This window comes from Pelodiscus sinensis, chromosome 4 (assembly GCF_049634645.1).
Source record: "Pelodiscus sinensis isolate JC-2024 chromosome 4, ASM4963464v1, whole genome shotgun sequence".
NCBI lineage: Eukaryota > Metazoa > Chordata > Testudines > Trionychidae > Pelodiscus > Pelodiscus sinensis.
In genome coordinates, this window is record NC_134714.1 from 59,729,584 (window position 1) to 59,754,993 (window position 25,410).

Here is a 25,410-nt window from a genome sequence, read left to right on the forward strand (position 1 = left end):
TGGATCATTCAACTTATTAATCATGCCACAAAATTTGATACACTGTTTACTATACTCTGATATTCTCAAACTAGAGAGAATCTCAAACCTACACAAACATGTGCACTAACTCCCACCTGCCAAAGACTATCTGTAAAGCTGAGGGCAGGCAGAGAAAAAGAATTGTTATTTAACCTACAGTAATTGTAGATAAATCAAGATGTTTTGTCCACAGGATCCCACTCTAGGTGCACACGTGCCCCTTGTGTTCCAAATCAAAGCCTCTCGCCAGCAGTGTGCACTGGGATCACGGCCACACATCCTCTCACTCCCATTCTCTTGCACCTAAAAGCATTAAAGGGTAGAGCAAGCCCAACTGCCCTTCAGTTCCTTTGTCAATACAGAATCACAAAGCTAAAAGACTCTGCAGTAGCAAAGATGTAAGGCAGGACATGGGAACCATCTTAAAAGTACCATAGTTAATATAAGGTAAGTAACTTTTGTATATTTTCCATATAAAGCCTTCTCTAGCTTACTGGCCAACAGTTACCACTCCAATCTCACAGCTGCTGCGAGACTGGAGCACCAGCTCCAACTTCCCACTCAGAGGGGTGATGCTTGTGAAGAAAGCCCTGACCATCCCCCATCAGACCCAGCTCACAGAGAGAGAGAGAGCAAGCGGCTCCATGCACTGCCGTTCTCCCTGCCCCAAAGAATAGCAATGCAATGATGAGCTGCCTGGAGGCTTTTCCTGCTTCTTCCATTGGCTGGAGTTGCAAACAACAGGAGTAGCAGAAGGTGATGACTGGGAGTGAGGGGAGTGCAAAGTCAAGTAAGCGACCTTCCCCCCCATGTCCAGACCCTGCACCCCAATACCCCCACTCATACCCTCTCCCCACCAAGACCCCACGCCCTCAGCTTGCTCCTGCACTCTTCCCTCCTAGCCACACTCTGCACCTTCCCTTGCTCTTGCCCCACCCCCCCCAGCCAGACACCCTACTCCCAGCCTGCTCCTGCACCCTGCCTCCCACACAGACCTCACACACTCACCCTGTCCTGCACCCCACCTCCCATGCCCCTCTCCCTATCCCACTCACTGGCAGCTCTGTCCCGCACACTGAACTCATTTTTCTCCCTGCCCCAGAGCCTGGGGGTCCACAAAATCCACTAACCCCAGAAGAATAAATCCAGCCCATGGGAACCCTGAACCTCAGTCCTCTCTGTCCCTCCCCCACATCTCAGGGGGCTGGACTACCAAACAAGTGAGGTGTCTCAGTTGGGGACCACATCAGTGAGGGCTGGGAGGGGAGCCTGGAGGGTTTTATTTGCTTCTCACTTGTATGGTCCCCAACGGATTTTTCTGTGGGTCACTGGCCCCAGATCCAGAAAAGGTTCCCCTCCCCTGCCATAAAGAAAGAAAACATTGAAACCTTTTGTGTTTGACAAATTAATATTTTATTTTACTTAAAATGAAGTTTGATAAACTAACAAGAGAAAGTTAAAGTGCTTAAATTGTTTAACAATTTAATATTTCTTTTCTTACTTGTTAAATTCAACTCTTCTCCCTAGTTGCAGCACTAGCAAAATAGCTCGGATGTAATTATTTAATTAATGGTGAGTTTCTATTAGCAATTGGTGATCCATGAAAAGATTTTCATTTAGCCAAGTGGGCCACCAGCCAAAAAGAGAACTACTATTCTAAGGGAAAAAATAGAGTAGGAGAGTGCACCAAGACACTGTGCAACATTTTTTCTCTCCAGAGATCAAATGAGTAAAGGATAGTGAGGTCTGACACCATGTTTGTGTGAAGATAGTATTGGGAGGTCTTTTCCTTAATACCTGAATCACACTCAAACTTTGAGAAGAGGCAACAAAAATGCTTTTTTGATAAAGAGGTAGTAAAAGGAGCATGATGGTAAAAGCTCAAAGGGAGGATATCCTTTAGGGCCAGGAGTACAATACTGAAGTCCCTGGGAGAGGAAAGTCTCTGGTAGAGGGGAAAAAATATGTATCAGACCTTTCAACAACAGATATAATTGGATGTGTGAATATATAAACCTTGAATTGAGGGAAGATATCCTGACTATGAGAACCCTACCCAAGCTAAATGGAAGTCCTAAATGTTTCAAGGATAATAGGCAGTCCAAAACAGCAGGAGAAATTGTTGTCTCTAATGATTAAAGGTGCAGCCCAAAGCAAAAATAGCAGAAAAAGAATTTAGAACGCCCATCACTTGAGGACACTACTAGCTCACAGAAAGGGCAGTACAGGTTGCACCTCCCCAAACCGGAATTTGCTGATCTGTCAAATTTGTAGTCCTGTAGGACCATGGATGTTTCTGGATCAGAGAACCCTGATAGCCTAGTGGTAGGATGGCAATCCAGGAGGAGTCAGGCTGAAGCAATGGAACGGATCATGGGCTGAGTTTGGTAGCAGCTCCAAGCAGTCCACAGCACTGGGGCTAGAGCTTGCAGCAGCCCCCAGCAGCCTGTGGCATTGGAACTGGGTCAGGGTAGCCCCCAGCAGCGCAGGATTGGGCCAGCAACAGCCCGTGGCAGCACAGAGCCAAGATCGGGGCCGAGGCTAGAGCCCTGGGCAGCCTGCGAAAGCAGGGCCAAAGCCTGCGGGCTGCTGCAGGGCAGGAACTTGCACTCTCAACAGTGGGACCAGGGCTGATAGCAGCCCTAGCAACACATAACAGCATGGGGCTGGGACTGGAGCCCAAACACTTGGCAGTCCCACCAGTGCCAGAGCCAATCCCCAGCAGTCCATAGTAGCATGGGATGCTGGAGCCCAGCAGGCAGTCTGGCCGGGGCAGCAGCTGTAGGACCAGCAACTCAGCATGCAGCCCAGCAGGGGCTGAAGATAGTCCCCCTTGCCTTTCCTCTCCCTACCCCAAGCTGGCAGAGTCAGCGGCTCAGGACTATAGCAAGGAATCTGCTCTAGTCCAGCAAATTCCCAGGTTTGGGACCATTCAGGTCCTCAGGGTGCCTGATAGGAGACATCCAACCCATACCTGAAGTAGAGAGACTTTGCCTCAGACAGGAGATCAGTGCCATGGTATCAATGATCCTGCAGTTCTTCTACTTTATTATTATTTCTTGCCAGTAGGCTAAATAAAATAAAATGTTAAGTACTCATCTAACTCACTCTGATGGAAGGAATCAGACGGACATTGCTAAGCCATGTCTTGTTGCCATTACTGGTAAGAAGATACCAACTAATGGGACAAGAGTCACAAGATCTTGTCAAAATGAAAAAAAGATTAGACAACTAAAGCTCTGAAATAAAATGTACATGCCTTGTTTTAACTGGAGAACATTTGTTGTAATACTCAAGAGATCAAACTGAAGAAATTGGTTAAAAAAAAATTGTAATTCAGGGTCTGATCCTGCAGTCCTCAGTTAGACAAAACTATTCACTTCAATGGGATTTCAGCGCGAGAAAGAACCATAAGTTTTGATCCCAATGTTTTTATTGTAAACATTCTAATTTGTCCCTACTGCCTGTAGCTGGCAAACTAAAACTCTGTGTTAGTTTTCACAGCTTTTTCAAACGGTCCAGATAGTGCATAACCTTTTATAGATCCTTCTAAACTAGCACAGCTGCTAATCAATAAACTCATAACGGTGGCTACCTCATAGAAAACTCTGTCTTGGATCATTTTAAATGCTCTTATATCCAATACTGGATTTAGTCAAGTGCATACAAGTAGTGTTCCAAGTGCTGTTCCAGAACTAAGAGCTAACACTACAGTAATGATGAAAAACGTAACTCATATGTTACCAATACTTTATACGATTTTCTCATCCTTACCTGCTGAGCTAAGCAGAACACTGAAGTCTGTTCCCCTCTGAGATTCTCCACTTTCATTTTGTGCCTCTTTCTCAGCATCTTCATAACGATTCCAGTTGGAGACTATCTTTCTTCTTGAATAGCCTTTCAGTTCATCCTTCTCTTCTTCTTGTGATTCAGGATCATCACCACCATCATCATCTGCCTGTGACATTTAAATTATAAAATAAGATGAAAGAATCTTACCAATTTTATATAAACATCTTCTGGATCCCACACCCAAAATATTAAATCTTGTACACAAAAATAAGAAGTGACATCTCTAATTTTCATTTCGTGGGATCATGATACGGAAACAATAAAGAGCTACAGTGATATACCATGTTGTCAATAAAAGGAAATATTTACATACACGCAATCAACTATTTTGTACGAGCTTTAGGTAAATTCTCTTTTTTTGGTGATGTGATGCCATATCTGTGTTCCTAGGAGCTTGTGCACAGCTGTGATTTCAAGAAAATAAAGGTTCAAAATCCACTTGCCATACTAATTGAGAAGCTACCTGACCCATTTCAGATTGAATGATTTGTTATGAAAGATTTGCTATGGGTAAACAAACATTTTAGACTTAAATACTCAATATATAATCCAATCTAATATCCACTAAGGATATTAAGAAGCAGGTAATCCACTAATTGTTTAGTCAATAAAGATTTTATCGACTACACAATTCGTCGATAAGGGAAGGCTTCCTCAGTCCCGGCTCATGCCGGATCCTGGAGCTACTTCCAATGCAGCTCTGCAGTTTAAATGTAGTAAGAGCTGGGCATATAGGGCCCAGCGCGGACAGAGGCTGCTTCATGGTATCAGCCTCCATGTCCCTGCCTCTAGTGCAGGCAGGGGGAAGGTGGCACCACAGAAACAGTGCTGGGGGGAACTTGCTTTTAAGCCAGCTCCTCCTAGCACTGGCTCCTGCTTCGCTTCCTCCCTCTTTCCCACCACCCCTCTTCTCCCCGCACCCTGCTCCGCTGCTTCTCTGATACAGAAGCAACACAGGGGGAGCGAGCAGTCCACTTAACTACACTACTCCACCATTTGGTTACATCCCTAATAAACACTATTAAAAGATTAAGAGACACATTCCAATAGTAAACTATGCCTAGTCATGCTTAGCAAGGTATTGCTGCATTTTGGGTTGGCTGATGGTCCTTGGCCAAATACATCTCAGGCATGCACAAATTGTCTTTTACCATTGTTGCTTATAGCTTTAAAGGCCATCCCCAACTTATCAACACCTGATAGTAACTCGATTTGGTCATTAGTCGGAAATACCCTTAAACGCGCTGCCCGTGCTATTAAAAAAACTTGATGTACATAGTTCTCAACTCGAAAATGAGGTTAATGGGAGGTTGGTCGTAAGTTCGGATGGTTGTAAGTCGGTGTGTTCGTAAGTCGGGGAATGGCTGTACTAGCAGTTCTACCCAGCAGGGGGAAGAAGCTGGGAGTGGCCTCAGGGCAGATGGAAAGGGTGCAGAAGTCAAGATAAACGGGAGGTGCAGGACTCAGGGCAGGGGGCTTGGAGGTAGTTTACCAGGGCCACCCATGGTGGCAAAGATGGCGCTACTCCAGTGGCAACTCCTCCTAAGGGGCTGGGGCAGCGATTCTCTGCCAGCGGGCTCCCGCATGCTGTGGGGGGAGGAGAGAGGTTCCGATGACTGCCCCCATACTGCAGGGCCCCTGTCATGGTCTGCAAGCTGTTGAGATGGAGGTGTAGCTCCAGGGGCTGCCCCCTCCTCCATTGGACACACACACCACAGCCTGTAGGCTCTCCATGGGGGAGGGGGAATGAAGCAGGCTCCAGTTTGGAGCTGGGGGGCTCCTTACTGGTGTCCTGGCAGGCAAGATGGCAGGGTCCCAGCTCTGCTGGCCACTCTCTTGGTGCTGCAACTGACCCCAGTGGCCACTCTCAGCATCACATTCCTCCTCTCTCTGTCCCCTCCCTTTTGCGTTCCCTTCTCTGCTCCTTCTCCGTGTTATGGAAAACAGTCCCATTCCCGGCACTTCATGTTTTCTAGGCAAAACCAAACCCCAACCTTGGTTTAAGTTAGGGGAAGAGTAAGCTGCATACCAAATTTGGTAGTCCTTGCTCTTACCATTTAGGAGGAGTTCTTGAACAAATGGACTCACAAATCCACAGACACCCAAACACACACTAAAATACACACCCACACACACACACACTATATATATATATATTACAGAGCGAGAGAGATTAAAGAGTCTTCCAAAATTCAAGCAAAGCAGACTCACCTAAAGTGACTCTGGTACCATAATTAGCTACCATACACAGTGCTGTCTGTAGCATTTGTTCCTGTCAAGCCATCATCAAAAAATGACCCTGTGCTTGTTACTCTAGCCATGCCAGTTTCCAGAAAACTAGCATGGATTTAATTTTCAACTGAAATGGTGAGATAACTCTAAAGGAGATTCTATTTTTTCAGAGTTTTTTTCCCTTCATCAGCTACATTAAATACCAGAGCTCAAATAAGCAGCACACTGAAGTTAAAATTTCATTTTGAGCTTTAAGAAATAAACCATGAAATCATCATAGTGTTAGTGGGAGTTGTGCAGCCTAATTCTCTAGGTACAAGGCTGAAATTTACCTTTGAATGTATAAAATTTAAAAATATAAATTTAGACTAGCTTGCAATTCCAATATAGTGCTTCATAGACATAATAATACACACAAATAATACATTAGCATGGTCTAAAAATGTTGTGCCACTAATTAATTTACAGATTCAAATGTTCAGATTACTGAAATGTAGATTTTTCATCTTCAAAGATACTATTGACTTTTATCAAATATGTATTTTTAAATATTCCTCCTCCTGTTCAGTGAAGTTTTAAAAACTAATTTGCTTATTATTTCTACATGGGGTCTATTTTTCTTCATTAGCGTAGTAAAACACCTCAGTAAATATAAACCTCTTTCTTTCTACTTCACCATTTGTTCTCCTCTACCTATTCAGAATGTCTTTTTTACTGTCTTTGGCATCATAACATGGTTCTGAGAGATTATTTTTATCTTAGCAGCAAGAAGTCATTGATATTAAATATGTCCCCTACACACACACACACACACACACACACACACACACACACACCACAATATTCGATAATCATACAAGTTAAAACAAGATCTAGGAACGACCTTAAAGGTCAAATAATATGACTTTAAGTAAGCAAACAAAAAATCCCATATTTACAGGTTTTTAAAAGCAGTATCTACAAACAGCTGCAGTTTTAAAGGGTCATCATCAGCTTGACATCTAGTTGGTCTGAAATATGAATTTAAAGTAGTTTCAGTACCTCAACATCCAGTCAATTTAATGGGCTGTTTAGCATACAAACACTTTGTTTCAAAGCAAGGAAGTCTCCTCCCATTTTGGAACTGGGAATGAGTGTGGAATGGTATGAAAAAGACAAGTCACACAATCCCAAGAAATAAAACAGAAAGCTAGGATATGCTCTACAAGCAGTGATCCTGGCATATGAACAAAAAACAAAGAATTACATTCTGCCCGTTTAGGACTAAACCATGTCAACCCCAAAGATCTCCAAAGGTACCTACATGGGGGATGAAATTGAGCCAGGCTGACCTGTACATAAGCTTATGCTATTTCAGAACTCGCTTGCCCAAGAGCATCTTTCACTTTTGCTAGGGCTCTTGTACATTTCAAAGTGGAAGTACCTGCATGGAGCCCAGGGTCAGCAGGATTCCTGCAGCATTTCAATCTTTGAAAAGCACAAGAGCCCTTGCTGGGGACTCTTGTACATTTCAAAGGTGGAACGCAGTAGTTCTTATCAACTAATCAATGGAAATCCCATAGACTATTCAATTAATTAACTGAAATTTAACATCCCTAATGGAGAATGGGGGTTGCTGGTTAAATGAATGTGGTGGATAACAAAGCTTATTGCTCTGCCACCGCCTCTTACTGACTGACCCAGCTCCCGGCAGCTTGAAGCAGGCTGAGGGGGAAGGAGGTGCCTGATGATGATATCAGCTGGCACTGCAGGCGGTCAGAAGTCCCGCAATGGCTGGTTGGATAGGTGGAAGTCAGTCATGTGCACCTGAAAACATGGCAGTATTGTGGCAGGGGGCAATACCAATCAAAGTTTTCCTTTTAACAGAGTGCCAGATAACAAAGCTTTTACTGTATTGAGTTTAGGCTCAAACAATGAGCAAAAGAGAAAACACGGCGGAAAAAACGTAACAGCAATCCATAACATCCTGCCTGTACTAACCACTCACCCAAAAGATTGGCACATAGTCCCACCACACTAGGCATGTACCCGTATGCTCACTTAAACACAGAACTCAAGGCTTTTTAATACAACCTCGAAAATTAGAGAGAGATCTTCCAAATGGGAATACATTATTTTAAAAAGCTATATTTGATAACCTTTAAAAGTTGTCACTATTCCTCTTACAATCCTCTTTATATTATCCTACTGAGAGTAGGCTGAAGCATTTTATCTGATCTAGGTATTTATATGTCCCTCACTATTCCATTGTAGCCTAAGTACATTTCCATTTTATTTCTCTAGGTATTTCTGTTCTTCCTCCCTATTATATTATGGATATACTTTATTTTGTCCTTCTCTTTCTTCTTTTGTACCCTATTGTACTTCTCCCTCATTTTCTTTTTCAACTTTTGCAGCTTACACAACTTTTGCTGCATCAGAGGCAGCAGCATGGGGAATCAGGCAGGACATGGTATATGGGGGGAGCCAGTTTAAAAGCTTTTTCCCCATGTGCAGCAACTCACAGTGCAGTCACCTGCCATCCTGCTGCCTCTGATACAGAAGCAGCAGTGCAGGGCAGCAGGCAGGAGCCAGTAGGCACGCAGAGCCATCTTAAAAGTAGGGATGTCGACATGTACTCCATTACACAATTAATCAATAAGACTTGGCTTATCTGTTAATCTTATCCACTACATTCACTTCCCTTCCCTTGCTGCTTCTTTATCAGAGGCAGCAAAGTGGAAGGAGCAGGAGCCCGTGCCTGTAAGGAGCTGGCTTTAAGCAGGATCCCCATGAGCACCAGATCTGTGTCCCACCAAAACCCCCGCACTGCTGCCTCTGATAGAGAGGCAGCAGCAGCATGCAGGGTGAAGAGGGTAGGCTGGAGCCAATATGCATGGAGAGCCAGCTTTCAAGCAAGCTCCCTGTGCGTGCCAGCTCTGCAGACCATCCTGCCCTCAGCCTCTGCTGCCAGGGGGGCAAGCAGGAACTGGGGACGGTAGGGGGAAAAAAATCAGGTTTAAAAACCGGTTAAAGGTGCTGCTTCTCCTCCATCCCTGCACTGCTGCCTCTATCAGAAGCAGGGGGGGGGGGGGAAGGCTGGAGACGCTGACGCATAGCAGCCTCTGTCCTCAGCTAGCCTGGGCCCGCCACAAACAGAGGCTGGTCCCCAGCTGCAGCCTGTCCATGGGGAGGTCTGAGCTCCCCGCAGACAAAGGATGCTCCAGCCTCTATCCACAGGGAGCTTGGACTCCTACACCACTGCAGACAGGGGCTGCTGCTGGACTAGCCTCTACCCGTGGGGAGCTCAGACCCCCCCAGAGAGGGGCTGCTGCAACCCTACGCCGTTGCCTCTCTATCAGAGGCAGCAGCATAGGGTGGCTGCCGGTCTGCATGGGGAGCTAGTTTTTAAACCTGGTGACTATCAAATAGTGGTATAAAGCTAAGGTTTCATGCAGTTATACGACTTCAATTACGCTATACAGCTGGTCCCCGAGTTGCAAACGGTCTACTTACAACTGTTTGCATTTACGACCGAAGCGGTCATAAATGGCAGACCCCGAGTTACGAACGCGATCCACACTTACGAACAGCACAGTCACGTGTAACTCTATGGGGTCCGACTTACGAACAAACCAAGTTATGACCAATTGCTTGGTCCGTAACCAGTTCGTAAGTCAGGGATAGGCTGTATCTAACATTCCTATTTAAAAGACAGATCACTGCGTGCACCGAGCCTCATCAAGCCAACTGCCCACCCCATGTGTAACTGCTGACATTTTTCAGCAGTTACATGGTTACTTAATTACATGCATTTTAACATCCCTAATCTTGAATATTATCATCTTTCCATATTTTATGCCATTATCACCTCTTTGAAAAATCCTAAGAAACCCATTCATCATGCACTACTTTTTTCCTGGGCACTGCAGTTCTTCTGTACTATACTTTAAAAGTTATGCCTATCAGAATGTTCCAGGTTTTCTTTGCCTTTTTACCTTTATTTCATCTAGTTATAAGGCATTGTATGTCTGGATTATCCAATGGTAAGAATCCTATTCACAAATTTCCAGATACATAGTTAGATAGCTAGTTACCCAGACCAAGCAAAAGGTTTGCGAACTAGATGTCCTATAGAATGTTATGTATATAGCATTGTGCTTATAAAGTTTACATGTATTTATAGACAGTTTTTAGAAATTTGCTAAACAAAGAACATGCTGCTCCACATACTTACAAATTAAAATGATCATTTACAATATCAAATGATCTATCCCAATACAATACATTGTTCTCTTAGTGTTTCCTTGAACTTCTGCACCTATCTGTCTGTATTCATCTGATGTCTGTTACCTTATACTGCAACTATAATTTCCTTTAGGCAGAGACCTAATTTTTTTGGAGGGGGTTAGTCACTGTAGAACAATGGGGTCCTGGGTCCATGACTAGGGCTTGTAGGCACCATGATAATACTAACAATAATAAAACACTAACAACACAGAAAGTGGTTTATGATCTTAATATGTGTAATGTCTCGCGGGCTGTGTCTAGACTGGCCAGTTTTTCCGGAAAATCAGCCGCCTTTCTGGAAAAACTTGCCAGCTGTCTACACTGGCCGCTTGAATTTCTGCAAAAGCACTGACTTCCTACTGTAAGAAATCAGTGCTTTTTGCAGAAATACTATGCTGCTCCCATTCGGGCAAAAGTCTTTTTCCGAAAGACTTTTGCGCAAAAGGGCCAGTGTAGACAGCAGAGATTTCTTTTCCGCAAAAAAGCCCCAATCGCGAAAATGGTGATCGGGGCCTTTTTGCGGAAAAGCGCGTCTAGATTGGCCACGGACGCTTTTCCGCAAAAAGTGCTTTTGCGGAAAAGTGTCCTGCCAATCTAGACGCTCTTTTCTGAAAATGATTTTAACGGAAAACTTTTCGGTTAAAAGCATTTCTGGAAAATCATGCCAGTCTAGACGTAGCCATGTAGAAAAGTGTACATTCAGAAGCTTTTATGAAGGAAGATAAGTAGGAACTTGGTTTGCATTAATTGAGTGGCTGCTCCAAGCAAGAATAGAAACATAAGAGGAACATTAATAGCACAGCAACTTAAATTTCTCCTGGGAAGCCATATAAGCTTTTAATTTAGTGCACCAAAATTAATTCCTGGCATAATGATACGGAGATCAATGTGGCTGCATCAGGAACTGATTTGCCCCCAAAATGAGAAACAACACGGCCTCAAAAAAAAAAAAAAAAATCAAAGGTGCTTGCTCAAGATATTTTCCCAGAAATTTGTACGAGACTCCTCCAATAACTTACCTATCTCAATCATAAACTGGTTCACGTAGATTTGTAACTGTTGAAAATACTACTGTATGTAGCAAACCAAACAGAAGTTTTATCCTAGTCTTCTGCACTAACATATTTGTATCTGGCTGAACATACACTTTGCCCTTTTGTTTTGCAGACAGATTAAGAATTTTTTTTTTTACCTAACTCGGGAAAGGGGCACTTGTATAGTGGAGAATGTGTACAAAGTACAGAATATGCCCATAGTACACAATATGTGAAGACAAAAGAGAGTGCACACAGAAAATGATGGTATTTCAAGCTAGATTACTTTCACCTTGGCACAATATAACTAATACATTGACACAATTATTATTAATATTGAGCTATCTAGGTATTTACAACTAAGATTTCTCTAACTCATTACATACTTAGCAAAATCACATAGATAGCCTTCAGTATTGAATTTAATTAGAGCCGTAGTCCCCAGAGCAGTGCCCGCAGGCGCCATGGCACCCACCGGGCCATTTATGTGCGCCCGCGGAGCAATCTGGGCTGGCCCCGCCCCCAGGCTTCTGGCAGGTGCGCCAGCCCCAGGCGCATGGGCGGCCCCTACCCCGGGGTCGTGGCGCATGCCGGTGCCTGCCCCATGCAGGCAGCGCCTAGGCGGCCCCTGCCTGGGGTCGCAGAACATGCCAGTGCCAGCCCTGGGTGTGCAGCGCATGCTTGGCCCCGCCCCCAGGCGCCCGGCAGCCCCAAAACGTTGGGGACCACTGAATTAGAGGGATGTTTTCTAGGCAATTTCACAATCCTGATGCCCCCATTCCTATATACAGGCATTGACAGTTGGTACTCACTTAATATAGTGCAACCTGTGGTAGTACAGATGAGGGGGAAATAATTCACTTTTATAACATAAAAAGTAGCATTATAAGCCATTTAACACTGGGGTTCTCTAACTGTACCGCAGAATATACACATATTCTACCCTTCTGGGCAAGCCCCATAGCTCTTTAAGTGCACACACAACTCTGTATATCTAGAAATCACTAAGAACATTTGACTTTTAGCAATGTAAAAATAGCAAAGCCACTACAAAAAATATAAGGCAAATGTAAGGCATATTTAAATCTAAAACCACTGTGATTATCTGCATTTCACACTTCTTGTACAACACTCCTCTGGAGATATTACAGGCTGGCAACTTACATATTAAAACTACATTTTTTATTAGATGTCACTGTCAACAAATACAGAGCTTGATTTTGTAAGTCACAAGGTAAAATATACTTTGGGCTAAAATGAGACATATAATTGTATAGCTAGAAATAGATCTAATTTACAAAATGTGGCTGCAGATAGACAAGTAAATTAAGTATTTTGGCCTATTTCTAACCACCTCTACATGATTATTACATGTAGGCCGACCCCTACTTCCCCGGACTCACCAGCTGATCCCGGGTTCTGGCGAAAGCCCATGGGGAGCCTGGGATCAGCTGGGGAATCCCCAGCTGACCGCAGGCTCCAGGGCTGCCCCTTTAAAACGCCGCTTCTGCACGATTCAAAGGGATAGCCCTGGAGCCCAGGATCAGCTGAGGAGCTGTGCGGCGGGCTGCCCCTTAGAACGGGATCAGCTGTGCAGTGGCCAATTTGGGGTTTCAAAGTGGCAGTGCTGCACCTTTGAAGTACCCTTCCCCTCCCCTTTACTGCCTCTCTCTGAGAGACAGAAAAGGGGGGGAGGGGTATTCACTAGTCAAAAGATTATCCGATAAGCAAATGCTTATCAGACTGTCAACTAGTCTTTAACACCCCTACTGGACGCTTCATGGTATTGCTCACAGGAAACAGTTTTTCACCTGTAGGTAAACCGTTTTAATCCAGCACAGCTCATCAGGGATTAAAAATTTATCTCAATTTATGGAAGTTTGGGGGAGCTTGCTGGTTCTTAGTTGCAGCTCAAATATCAAAGGGTATGTCTACACTACCACACTAGTTCGAACTAACGGGGGTAATGTAGTCATCCGCAATTGCAAATGAAGCCCGGGATTTGAATTTCCCGGGCTTCATTTGCATGAAGCCGGCCGGCGCCATTTTTAAATACCGGCTAGTTCGAACCCCATGCCGCGCGGCTACACGCGGCACGGAGTAGCTAGTTCGGATTAGGCTTCCTAATCCAAACTAGCTGTACTCCTCATTCCACGAGGAGTACAGCTAGTTCGGATTAGAAGTCTAATCCGAACTAGCTACTCCGTGCCGCGCGGCTACATGCGGCACGGGGTTCGAACTAGCCGGCATTTAAAAATGGCGCCGGCCGGCTTCATGCAAATGAAGCCCAGGAAATTCAAATCCCGGGCTTCATTTGCAATTGCGGATGACTACATTACCCCCGCGGGGTAGTGTAGATGTACCCAAAAATACACTCAACCCACTAAACTGTGCACCAATTAGAAAACTCAGCAGAAAAGCCAGGAATTATATTGACTGTGGTGAATGAACTATCCCTGATCCCTCTAAAGATCTCCCTCCACATTCAGGATTGAGTACATAGGCAAGACATTGTGTGTGGGACACTTGCCTGAACGTTGCCCTGTAGATAAAGGGAACTTAATTGTTCAGTTCTGTCAATCCAATAGCTTTTATCAACACTAAATGAAACACAATTTTTATAGAACCACAGAGCTGGAAGAGACCTCAGAAGGTCATTAGGTCCAGCCCCCTACACAAGGCAGGACCAATCCCAACTAAATCAACCCAGTCAGGGCTTTATCAAGCCGAGACTTAAAAACCTCTAGGGATGGAGATTCCACCACCTCCCTAGGTAACCCATCCCAGTGCTTCACCACCCTCCTAGTGAAATAGTTTTTCCTAATATCCAACCTAGACCTCCCCCACTGTAACTTTAGACCATTGCTCCTTGATCTGCCATCTGTCACTGCTGTGAACAGCCTCTCTCCATCCTCTTTGGAACCTCCCTTCAGGAAGTTGAAGGCTGCTATCAACTCCCCCCTCACTTCTCTTCTGCAGACTAAACAAACCTAAATCCCTCAGTTTCTTCTCACAGGTCATGCGCTCCAGCCCCCTAATCATTTTGGTCACCCTCTGCTGGACCCTCTCCAATGCGTCCACATCATTTCTATAGAGGGGGGGCCCAGAACTGGACACAATACTCCAGAAGTGGCCTCACCAGAGCCAAATAAAGGGGAATAATCACTTCTCTGGATCTGCTGTCAATGCTCCTCCTAATGCAACCTAATAGGCCATTAGCCTTCTTGGCTACAAGGGCACACTGTTGACTCATATCCAGCTTCTCATCACTTCTCATCACTGTAATCCACAGGTCCTTTTCTGCAGAACTGCTACTTAGCCATTTGGTCCCCAGCCTGTAACAATGCTCTACACTTGTCCTTGCTGAACCTCATCAGTTTTCATTTGGCCCAATCCTCTAATCTGTCTAGGTCACTCTGGACCCTATCCCTACCCTCTAATGTACCTCTCCCCCAGCTTAGTGTTATCCGCAAACTTGCTGAGGGTGCAATCCAGTCCCTCATCCAGGTCATTAATAAAGATGTTGAACAAAACCGGTCCTAGAACAGATTCTTGGGGCACTCCATTAGAAACCAACCTCCAACCTGACATCGAGGTGTTGATTACTACCTGTTGGGCCAAATAGTCTAGCCAGCTTTCTATCCATCTTACAGACCATTTATCCAATTCATATTCCCTTAACTTGCTGGCAAGAATATTGTGGGAGACCATATCAAAAGCTTTGCTAAAGTCACGGTAAATCACATCCACTGACATTCCCATATGCTCAGAGCCAGTTACCTCATCATAGAAGCTAATCAGATTGATCAGGCATGACTTACCCTTCATGAATCCATGTTGACTATTCCTGATCACTTTCCCCTCTTCCAAGTGCTTCAAAATGGATTCCTTGAGGATCCCCTCCATGATTTTTTTTACCGGGGACTGAGGTAAGGCTGACTGGTCTGTAGTTCCCTGGATTGTCCTTCTTCCCTTTTTTAAAAATGGGCACTACATTTGCCTTTTTCCAATCATCCGGGATCTCTCCCAATCTCCGCGACTTTTCAAAGATAAAGGCCAAAGGCTCCGCAATGACATTTGCCAGCTCCCTCAGTACCCTCAGATGAGTCAAAGTGTATGGTTATGTTATCATTTGCAAATGTGTAAATTCACTAATTAAATAATTTGTATAAACTGTCACATGAAAGTGCACTAAGTTGGAAGTTATATTACTTTCAAACTGACAATGTAATTCTTGAAGAGTGCTTTTCTTGCAAATATTCACAAACAAATGTAAATGTAAAACAAGAGCCCTAATCTTGTTGGAAACAACAGGTTTGAATGAATTGTTGCAAAATGCGTGCAGTGAAACAAGGATTTAGAAATTCCATCATATTCGTGATTGTTGCTATGTACTGAAGCTTGTGCAAGATCAATTTTTAAAAATTTTTGTTATATCCAAATATATTATAGGTTCAAAAATAAATCAAAAGTATTCTAGAAAGCTATAGCAGAATGTCTGCAGCTTAATGTCTGCTGCTGTCAAAGCTGCAATTCTGAAATAAAATAATAAAAATGTATTTGAGATGTACTGGAAAATACACTATTAGAGGCAGTATTTTGTATCATCTTCTTTCATAGTTTTCTATCGTTTATTTTGTTCCTTTCTTTTTAATATTTTTTGAAAAATACACTGACAGTTTTAATCATCTAAAAAGTTTGTATTTATGGAGACTTCCAAAATGTCCAGGAATCAAAATTCATTTTGTTAATGGGTATTGTTAATATCAAATATAAAATAACCCAGACCGATCATTTTCTAAGGAGATTCCTTTTTCTAAATTATTAAATATGCCAGAGGATGTTGTGAAGACCAGGACTTTACTAGGTTTCAAAAAAGAACAAGATAGATTCATGGAGTTAGGTCTATAATGGCTATTAGCCAGGATAAGTAGGAATGGTGTCCCTGTTTGTCAGAGGCTGGCAATGGATGACAAGAGAGGGATCACTTGATGATTACTTGTTCTATATGCTTCCTCTGGGGCATCTGCCATTGGCCACTGTTGGAAGACAGGATACAGGGCTAGATGGCCATTTTGTCTGACCCACTATAGCCATTCTTATGTTACTATTATTAGCTTATGCTCACCTGTGCAAGTCAACGACCCCTCCCCCCCCCCCAAAAAAAATCTCTCCTTCACAATCACATTTAGGCTATGTCTAGACTACATCCCTCTTTCAAAAGAGGGATGTAAATTAGATATATCCAAATTGCAAATGAAGCCAGGATTTGAATTTCCCATGCTTCATTTGCATAATAGCAGCCGCACTTGCTTTCAAAAACAGGTATTTCAAAAGTTAAACTGCCACCTAGACGCGGTTCTTTCGGGAAAAAAACCCTTTTTCGAAAGATCCTGTAAACCTCATTTTTTTTGAGGAGTACAGGATCTTTCAAGAAAGGTTTTTTTTTTCCTCGAAAGAACCGCATCTAGACGGCGGTTTCACTTCCGAAATACCTGTTTTCGGCCACCATTATGCAAATGAAGCACAGGAAATTCAAATCCTGGCTTCATTTACAATTTCAATCTGTCTAATTTACATCCCTCTTTCGAAAGAGGGATGTAGTTTAGGCACGCCCTTAGAGGAAAACATGTGCAAGAATACAAGATTAATCTTTGCCTCAACCAACAATTGCAATTATATTGTAAAAAGCAGTATTGACCTTTTTGTTTTATAAACCCAAATCATATATTAAACAGCACCATAGCTTGTGCAACTCTCTCATTAGTGGAATGGAAGTAATAAAATTTAGCAATCTTGTCAATCAAAAGTATCTCAGTTCATGAAATCCAAGATATAAATGTATCTGACAGCCTTCAAATCCTTACCCACACAAGTAATTTCATGGACTTTAATGAAACTTCTCAGGTGAGTAAAGCTGTGTATGACTGTGCTCAAGGTCTAAACTTCAGACAGCTCTCTTCTTATTCTAGCAAAAGATATTAGTGTGTCTAAATTTAAAACTACCAAAGCTCACTACCCCACAAGTTTACTTAACCACAAAACTGCACTAACTCTTCACGAATCCCAACTAAGTCATAAAGGTCTGCAAGAGGATTTGAGATTTTAAATATATCTGAAAAATATTTCAGAAACATTAAAATTCCAGGATTGTCATGCTGTGTGTCACTCTGACACCTAAAATATCTGTTGAGTCAGAGCGAAACAACTGAAACAGCTGAAAGCATGGTTAAGAGTTCTTTGTGTTCAGATTATCTATCACCAATCACCCCTGAGACTCTCTCTCTGTTACCACACAATTTTTAAGTGCTCAGACATTTGTCTTCACATACTACATGTACACAAAGGCATGTGTTTATGTCATTCCAAGAGTCCTGGCCCATCCTGATGTCAGAGGTAACAACTAATCAATACCCTTACTCTAAATCTAATTAATTATACAAGAAAGACTTTATAGATGGCAAAATCACTTGACCCAGCTAGGGATGTTAAAATGTGTGAAATTTTCAGTGGTTACACCGTTACACACATACCAGGAGTCGGCTCCCCGGGAGCAGTGCACATGAGGAGCCATTTTTAAGTTGGCTCCTTACCCATACTGGCTCCTGCTCTCCCCTCTTCTCCCACTACCCCCGCCCCCCGTGCTGCATCTCTGTGTCAGAGGCAGCAGTGCAGGAGGGAAGGGAAGGGCAGAAGGCTCCCCAGGAGCCAGCGCTCAAGCCAGCTATCTGCATGTACTGACTCCCGTCTGCCCCCGCATCTCCCCTTGCCTACGTAAGAGGCAGCAGTGTGAGGGGGGCTTTTTTAAGACAGCTCCCTGCGCATACCAGGAGCCTGTGTGTAGCCATGAACATTAACCCTGTACACAGTAACACTCTCGTCCCTAGGCCCAACAGCCACACAAGACACCAACAGGATTTCAGCTACTAGTAAGTTGTTAAATTTCATGGCAGGAAGTGTATACACACACAGGAAATCTCACATTTTACTATGGATTTCTACATTCCTATCCAATTAGTTTAAAACAGTACTTGTAACTTTTTGAGACAATTGCTGAGTTCTTCTAAATTTAGAGAACATTTATATACTGTTAAACTAAATTTCTATTTTTATCTGTTTAGATGATATGCTTATAAAGTTTCTCGATGAACCCAAGCTGGGAGGAGTTGTATGTGCTTTTTAGGATAGGACTAATTCAAAAGGATCTGGACAAATTGGATATATGGTCTGAGCTAAATAGGATGAAATTTAATAAGGACCAAAGCAATTTCAAAATCATACTCTAGTGCAAAACCTTAACAGCAACCTCTGATACTCTTATCAGACTGGCACATCTGACTATATCCCACATTTGGCAAATTATTCTGCATTAACATTGCTGAGTTCACCATTTGCTGAGTTCACCATTTGGCACTAATTAGAGATTGATATAGTTGGGGATGAATACTGCTTTTTGGTATTTTCTGAAGGAGAAGTGAAAGCCTCTGGCATGCTGAAATATGCTGTCAAGCACATTATATTTAATGTGAAAGTGGCAAAAAAAATAGCAGGAAATTTATTTCCATGCTGTCAAGATTTTGATGATGATTTTGATTGATGAGGTATGTTCTGGTTTATACAATCTGTCCTAGGTACTTCTGTTGCCCTCACTCGGGTTGTCAGTGGTTAACCAGTAGGCATCACCCTTTCCAGGTGATGTTTACTGGGTACCAGTTAACCAACAGCCTGGCCAAGCTGGAGCAGCCCCCCAACTGAAGTGGGCATGGGACTGCTCCAGACAGGCTTGACCCATCACACCATGGGCAGGTGCTGCTCAGGTCAGGAGGGCTGAAGCAGCTTCCCTCCTGCCCACAGTGCAGTGCGGTGGGGCAGGAGAAAGCAGTCCTCACCCAGGCACCATGCGGAAGGTCTGGCCTGGCCAGAGCAGCTGCTCCCTCTTGCTCACAGTCCTATGTGGTGGACGAGGCCGGAGCAGCCCCCGTCTGTGGCATGGTACGGCTGGCTCCCTCCAGTGTGGGCAGTCCCTACCTGCAGACCTGGCTGGAGCAGACTGCCATACTGGGAGAAGGAGGTTTCAGCCCTACCAGGCCCCTTTGTATCCCCATTTAAGCAGTTAATTGGTTAAATGTAACATTTAACTAGTTAACTGATTAAACTGGATTTACATCCCTAACTCTCACCAAACAAGACTCAGGTTATCACATTTTCACCATCATAACTAATATATTTCCCTCACAACATACCAGTGAGATAGGGAGTACTACTATCCCCATTTTGCAGATAGGAAACTCAGGAAGACTCAGGAGACTCGGTGACTTGCCTAAAAATCACAAAGATTGTCTGTGGCAGAGCAGCAATTGAACACAGTCCCCAGAATCACAGTTCACAACATTGACCACAAGGCCATTCAACCTTAATGGTCATTAAATGAAGCTTGCCTGTGTTTATTTCCTAGGTTTTGTTATACAGGAATAGTGTACTTATGGGGCAGGTCCCCAGAGTGAAGAAGAGGGGAAGAGACAACAAATGTGAAACCAAGAATGCAAGTATGCTCATTATGGGCGTATTGTACCATCACTCAAAACAGGATAAAGTTATGGTTGCTCGGATATTTTTCTGTATTTTATTTTTTCATGCCATTATTAACAGATAATAGCTCTTAAACTACACATATCAAAGAGAATGTTTATAGCTTAAGCAGCGATCAGGCCAGACACTGCAATATTTCTATGAGTGATCTAAAAATAAAGAACTGGCTAATAAAATCCGCAGATGATACAAAGTGATGGATTGCTAAATATGAAAAAGGGTGGTTACACAAAGTGACCTCGATTGGTTGGTAAGCTTGATTCATTTAAACAATCTCCACTTTCATACAGCTACTTGCAAGCTCAGATATCTAGATCTGAAGTTGTTCATTGACACCTCATGTCCTTCCAGAATGTCCAATTCAATAGACCTCCAACTTCTGAAAACTTGGAAATACAGATATAATGTAAATACCCATGAAATATTAATTCTGAACCTATGGAGCTAACAAGAGCTATGGGGATTTATGTGCCTGCAGACCACTTCCATTCAGTGTATAAGGTGCAGCAATACTGAATAGTGGAGGTAGCATGTGAGGCATTTGATAGAGGTATGTTTTTGATAGGTGATTTGGGTCTGAGTCACCCATCATCATCAAAGGAATGAGGTGCAAGTGTACCCTGAAGTTCCAGTCCATATCATTTCAAAGCAGAAGCGTGCAAGCTATATCAACAGCTGGGCACTGGGGTCTTCTTGCAATGGGGACTATCAGTAGTGAAGTAGGATATGAGTGAAGTCTGTGGATTGAATGATAAACTAAAGACAGTACCAATTTAAGTGGTTACCCATGCAAAAGGGTGTGAAGGGCTTGTTACATTTTTTTATATATGGTATTTGGTTTGGGATACCAGGTATGGCCATTCTCATGTTCCAGTATCAAACACTGACTGCTCTGATCGCAGCTGTTAATTCCATTGCCTCTGGGAATCACATAGACAGGAAGCCCCCTACCCCTCGCATCTTTAAAACCCCTGCACATTTTTAAAAGCCTTTTCCTGATTGTCCAGATGAGTTAGCATACCTAGCAGCTCTCAACTGTTGTGTACAACTGCCCCGCTCGCCATGCTAGCAACATGATCCAGAGGAACTCCTGAATGGAGTAGACAGAAGATATTGGGTCTCCTGGACCTGCAGCAAAAAGAGGCTGTGCAAACACAGCTCTGAACCAGCAACAGAAATCTCAACATCTACAAGCAGACTGCTTGGGGTATGTAGGAGAAGGGCGACATCAGGGACCAACATCAGTGCTGTTTGAAAGCCAAGAAACTGTGGCAGGCATAACAGAGAGGCCAACAACTGATCAAGCTGAATAACAGACACTTTTACAAAGAGCTGCATTTCATACTTGGCAGAGACCCTACCACAATTGTGCATGTCACAAGCCACTGCCGTGAACAATGTAGAGGAGGTGGAGGAGAAGGAAGAAGAGTGGGGGAGGGGGCAACCAGAATATGAAACTTTGCTGCAACGTAGGACCTGTTTTTGCCTCCACCACAATCCAGCCAGTCCCTGAAGTTGAGTACAGGGGAGCATGAAGCTTAGGAAGAAACCATGGGTAAGGGTATAAATAAAACTCCCGTTGTAGTTTTGACTCCCCTCCCCCCAAATTATCAGGATACAGCTACTGATCTTTTTTATTAATGTACTTGTACTAAAAGAAGCAGTGATACAACAAGTGGTAAAGTTGTTATCTACTTCTCATGTCCCTCTAGAGTTAGGCAGGCAGGGAGGGAGCATGTGGTTCAGTTTCTGAACACAGAATTGTGCCCTGAATCCTTCTGAAAGATGCTGATGACACTTTTGTTGAGGCAATCCACTCCCAAAGTCTTCTAAGGGTTGCAGCCTTATTTCTTCCTCTGCGGTCTTATACTTTCCTATTCTGTTGGGCAAGAACTTCAACAGGCACCACTGCCTTAAACAAGCTAGCAGCGTACAGGCCTGAGCAACTTTGAAATGCTAGCAGCAGCCTTTGTTATCCACATGAGCAAGTTATCAGCTAAAATCACCATCACTTGTAAAAAAATGGTGCCAGTATTCAGTCCCATTGCATTGTACTCAGTTTCATGCAACTGAGCAACTCCGTCCTCATATTCCTCACCCAGGGAAAGTCATAATCACTATGGCTGGTGCTGTTAGGGGTACCATAAGCAAGCACTCAAAAATGGCAACAAGCACATCATATTTAACACTTTCAGGGAAGAGAGAATTTCTGAATCTTAAGTCTCCCTTTCTGTACATACTATACTGGCAATTATATTTTTGTGTGTTTTATCTGTAGCTGCAACCAATGCAGCCTTGAAAGGTGTCCCCTCCACACCAATGGAAGGACTGACAAAGCTAAGGAGAAAAAGGAAGGCAGGAGAGGATATGTCCTGCAAGCTAGTATTGCATCAGACCTCGAACAGATGAGATGGAGGGAGAATACTGCAGACAGTATGGGGGAAGGAAAGACTGGAGAACAGAAAGTAACAGAAGAAGAGGGCCCAAGACATAACAGACCTTCATTGACAAACACATATGCTGCAAGTCCCAGTTTCAGTTGCCATTGCAGTTGGTGAAGAACTATGCCAGCACATTTACTCTACCCACTCCATTCCAGGGGAAAGCATGAACCACCACAATTTAATATACTTTGATCTCTAGGAGCCACAGTTGATAATATGCGTAGCTACAATGGACATCAACATTCTTTTCCCTTATTTATTTAATAATGGCTCCCAAATTTTTGAAGAAGTACTATTATGTTCTTTAGCTATCTTGTTAGGTGCTTGTTTTCACTACTCAATAAAACTCTTCATTAGTTTACAAACATTGTTTATAATGCCTGTGGATAGTGAAAATAGGGGTCTTGTACATTCACAGATCATAAGGTCAGTAACAAATAGTTACAGCAAAAACAACAAAAAGTTAATAGGTGCATTGACAGCATTACGGTCATCTATGTTCACTACACAGCTCCCATAACAGCCCCCAGAACAGCAGAACTAGGTACAGCACAGTGAGTCACAATAATGCATTGTGTTCTACTATTAAAGTACTTTTTCAAAACCTCTCTGAGCCATAGAGTCACACTGAGTTCTTCCAATAGCTCCTGTACCTGACTTTTCAAACTGAGCAGAGAGTTGCTTTACCTCTACCCTCCACTTCTGCAGCAAGTTTTCCCCCTTTGCTTCGTAAGTATCATATAGGACACAACAGGTGACTATAAGCATTGAGATCCAATCTAGCGATTAAGCAGCAAACCGGAGCCAATGGGAGCTGCGAGGCTCCATAACTACAGACCCTTTAGGTAAACAAAGCCGCGCAGGCCTGCTAAAGGCTTTCCTAAAGCGGACTTATGGCCCACTTTGAGAAATACTGATCTAAATTTAAGTTGCCTCCTCCCCGTTATATATATATATATATTGTGTCTCTCGGAGTACTGTACTCAGTTCTTTCCTCTCTTAATTCTGTGGTCTCATTCTGCAACTTTATCTTCAAACTGTCCGAAGTGTACTACAAACATAGCCTTCCTAACTTGAGCACTCCACTACCACTCCGAGAATCACTTCACTACTTAAAAAAAATCAAGTGTTTTGTACTCTTCTACAAGTTCCAACACAATCTTACCCCACTGCCATTACTTTTCTCAACTCAATCTACCTTCCATGCTCTATCAGGTCTTTCTGCTTTACTGCTCAGCATCTCCTATTCCCATTCAGCTGCATGTTGCTTTTGTATCATGTTGTTCCTATGCCTGGAACAGCCTTCTTGTTCTCATCCACCACAACCAATGCTTTTCTTTTTACCAGCAACATGATAGTGGCAGTGATTACGTAAGCCACAGCACATTTTGTTTCTAATGTAGACTGGCAGACATATCAATTGAACCTCTGTATATTTAGAAATACAGAAGCCAGAAATGGTGCATCTTGTTTGATAAAATATTTCACCACCATAAATTATGTTGTCTGTATTTAGCAACAAAGGATACAATAGGGGAAGAAATCAAACAATCACTTCTGGTGAAACCATCAATCTAGTTTGCTGTCTTACTGACATTAAACCACCCTCCATTATATGTCCTCCTTTCAGGTTTCACATTGTGTAGGTAAGCTTATTTCCCTTCCAATTAATCATTAATTATGCATTAGAAACTAACCATTTGTAAAAGTCATTCAATTTTTAACTTGTCTGAGGTGTCTGATAATGTGGGCGTTTGCACCTCCTCTTGCATTTGTGCTTTGTTCTTTTCCATCTTTCCCTGACTAAAGTCTTTTAGGTCTATAGACAAAACATCCTGACTTTTCTCATCTTTAAACTGTTTCTCTAATCCTTGCATTACCTTTCTTTTGCATTGAACAGCCAAATTAGTATGCAGATAAGTCAATACATTGTATTGCTGAGAACTAAATCTACAGAGATTTAATGTCACAATTATAAAACTTCAAAGTGGTTAAGAAAATATTTTAGAAGAGCAGTAATGAATTATTGGTGGTGAGGCTGCTCATATTTTTTGACATTCGTTTCTTAGTGGCATTTGTACAGTTTCAGACATCCATGGGTGAGGCTCCCACAGTGACCTTTAAGTACTACCTCTCATTAATAGAGATAATTTACTCCCCTTTTTATGAGTTACCTGGCCTCCATAACACCACCTCTCTCATCCAGCTCTTATCTCGCTACAGACTCATGATGAGTGAAATAAGAAAAAGAAAATGAGTTTTACAAAAAGTAAAAAAGAGCCTTGAGAGAGGTACGTTCATGAAGAGGAAAAATATACATATCTATATCCCTCCAACAAACAGTAATCCTCTCCTCCAGCTTGCTCCATCTGTGACCTTTAGAAAGATCTACCAAAGCAAAAAAAGAAGTTTAATTAGAAGAAAGGGCAGCTAAAAGGACAGGTACCAGACAAAAAGCTTTTAATCTTTGTTGTACAGTATGGGAATTTCTGAATGCAGTATTAAGTCTAGAAGGCTGCTCATGAACTTTGAAGATTGAGACTGATCACTTTGGCACATTCTGGCTCTTGTGAGACTAAAGTGGAGAAAAGGTATCTTCTCTAAAATAATGTGTTATAAATGACAAAATTGATGCTCTAGTTAAAGATTGAGAAAGAGATAATATGCAGAAAGTCCCACTTGATTGATGGAAGAAAACAAAAAGTTGATCTTCCAGAAATCTTTTGCCCTATCAAAAACAGTGGATTTCAATATTCAGACACACACAGTCTAACTAAGGAGCTTTTAATTGTGTGGTGCATCCCACTGACTTCAAGGGGGAGAAAATAATTTCCTTCATTCCAATTTTAAAAATGTCAGGTTAATTTAAATGGAGTTAGTAATGTGAATATAAACTGATGGATGGTGTCCATTGTAATGGAACCACCAAGCAGCAGATACCAAAAAAAACAAAACAAAACAAAACAAAC

The 25,410-nt window shown here is 42.8% G+C and overlaps 1 protein-coding gene across 1 annotated transcript in view; it reads right to left on the minus strand.

The window, feature by feature from the left end:
• AVEN (apoptosis and caspase activation inhibitor) overlaps positions 1-25,410 on the minus strand; it is a 185,073-nt gene that overhangs the window by 142,441 nt on the left and 17,222 nt on the right. The window contains exon 2 of the mRNA XM_006132681.4: positions 3,796-3,979. Within this exon, the coding sequence (XP_006132743.2) occupies positions 3,796-3,979 (184 nt within the window). The remainder of the gene's footprint in view (positions 1-3,795; positions 3,980-25,410) is intronic.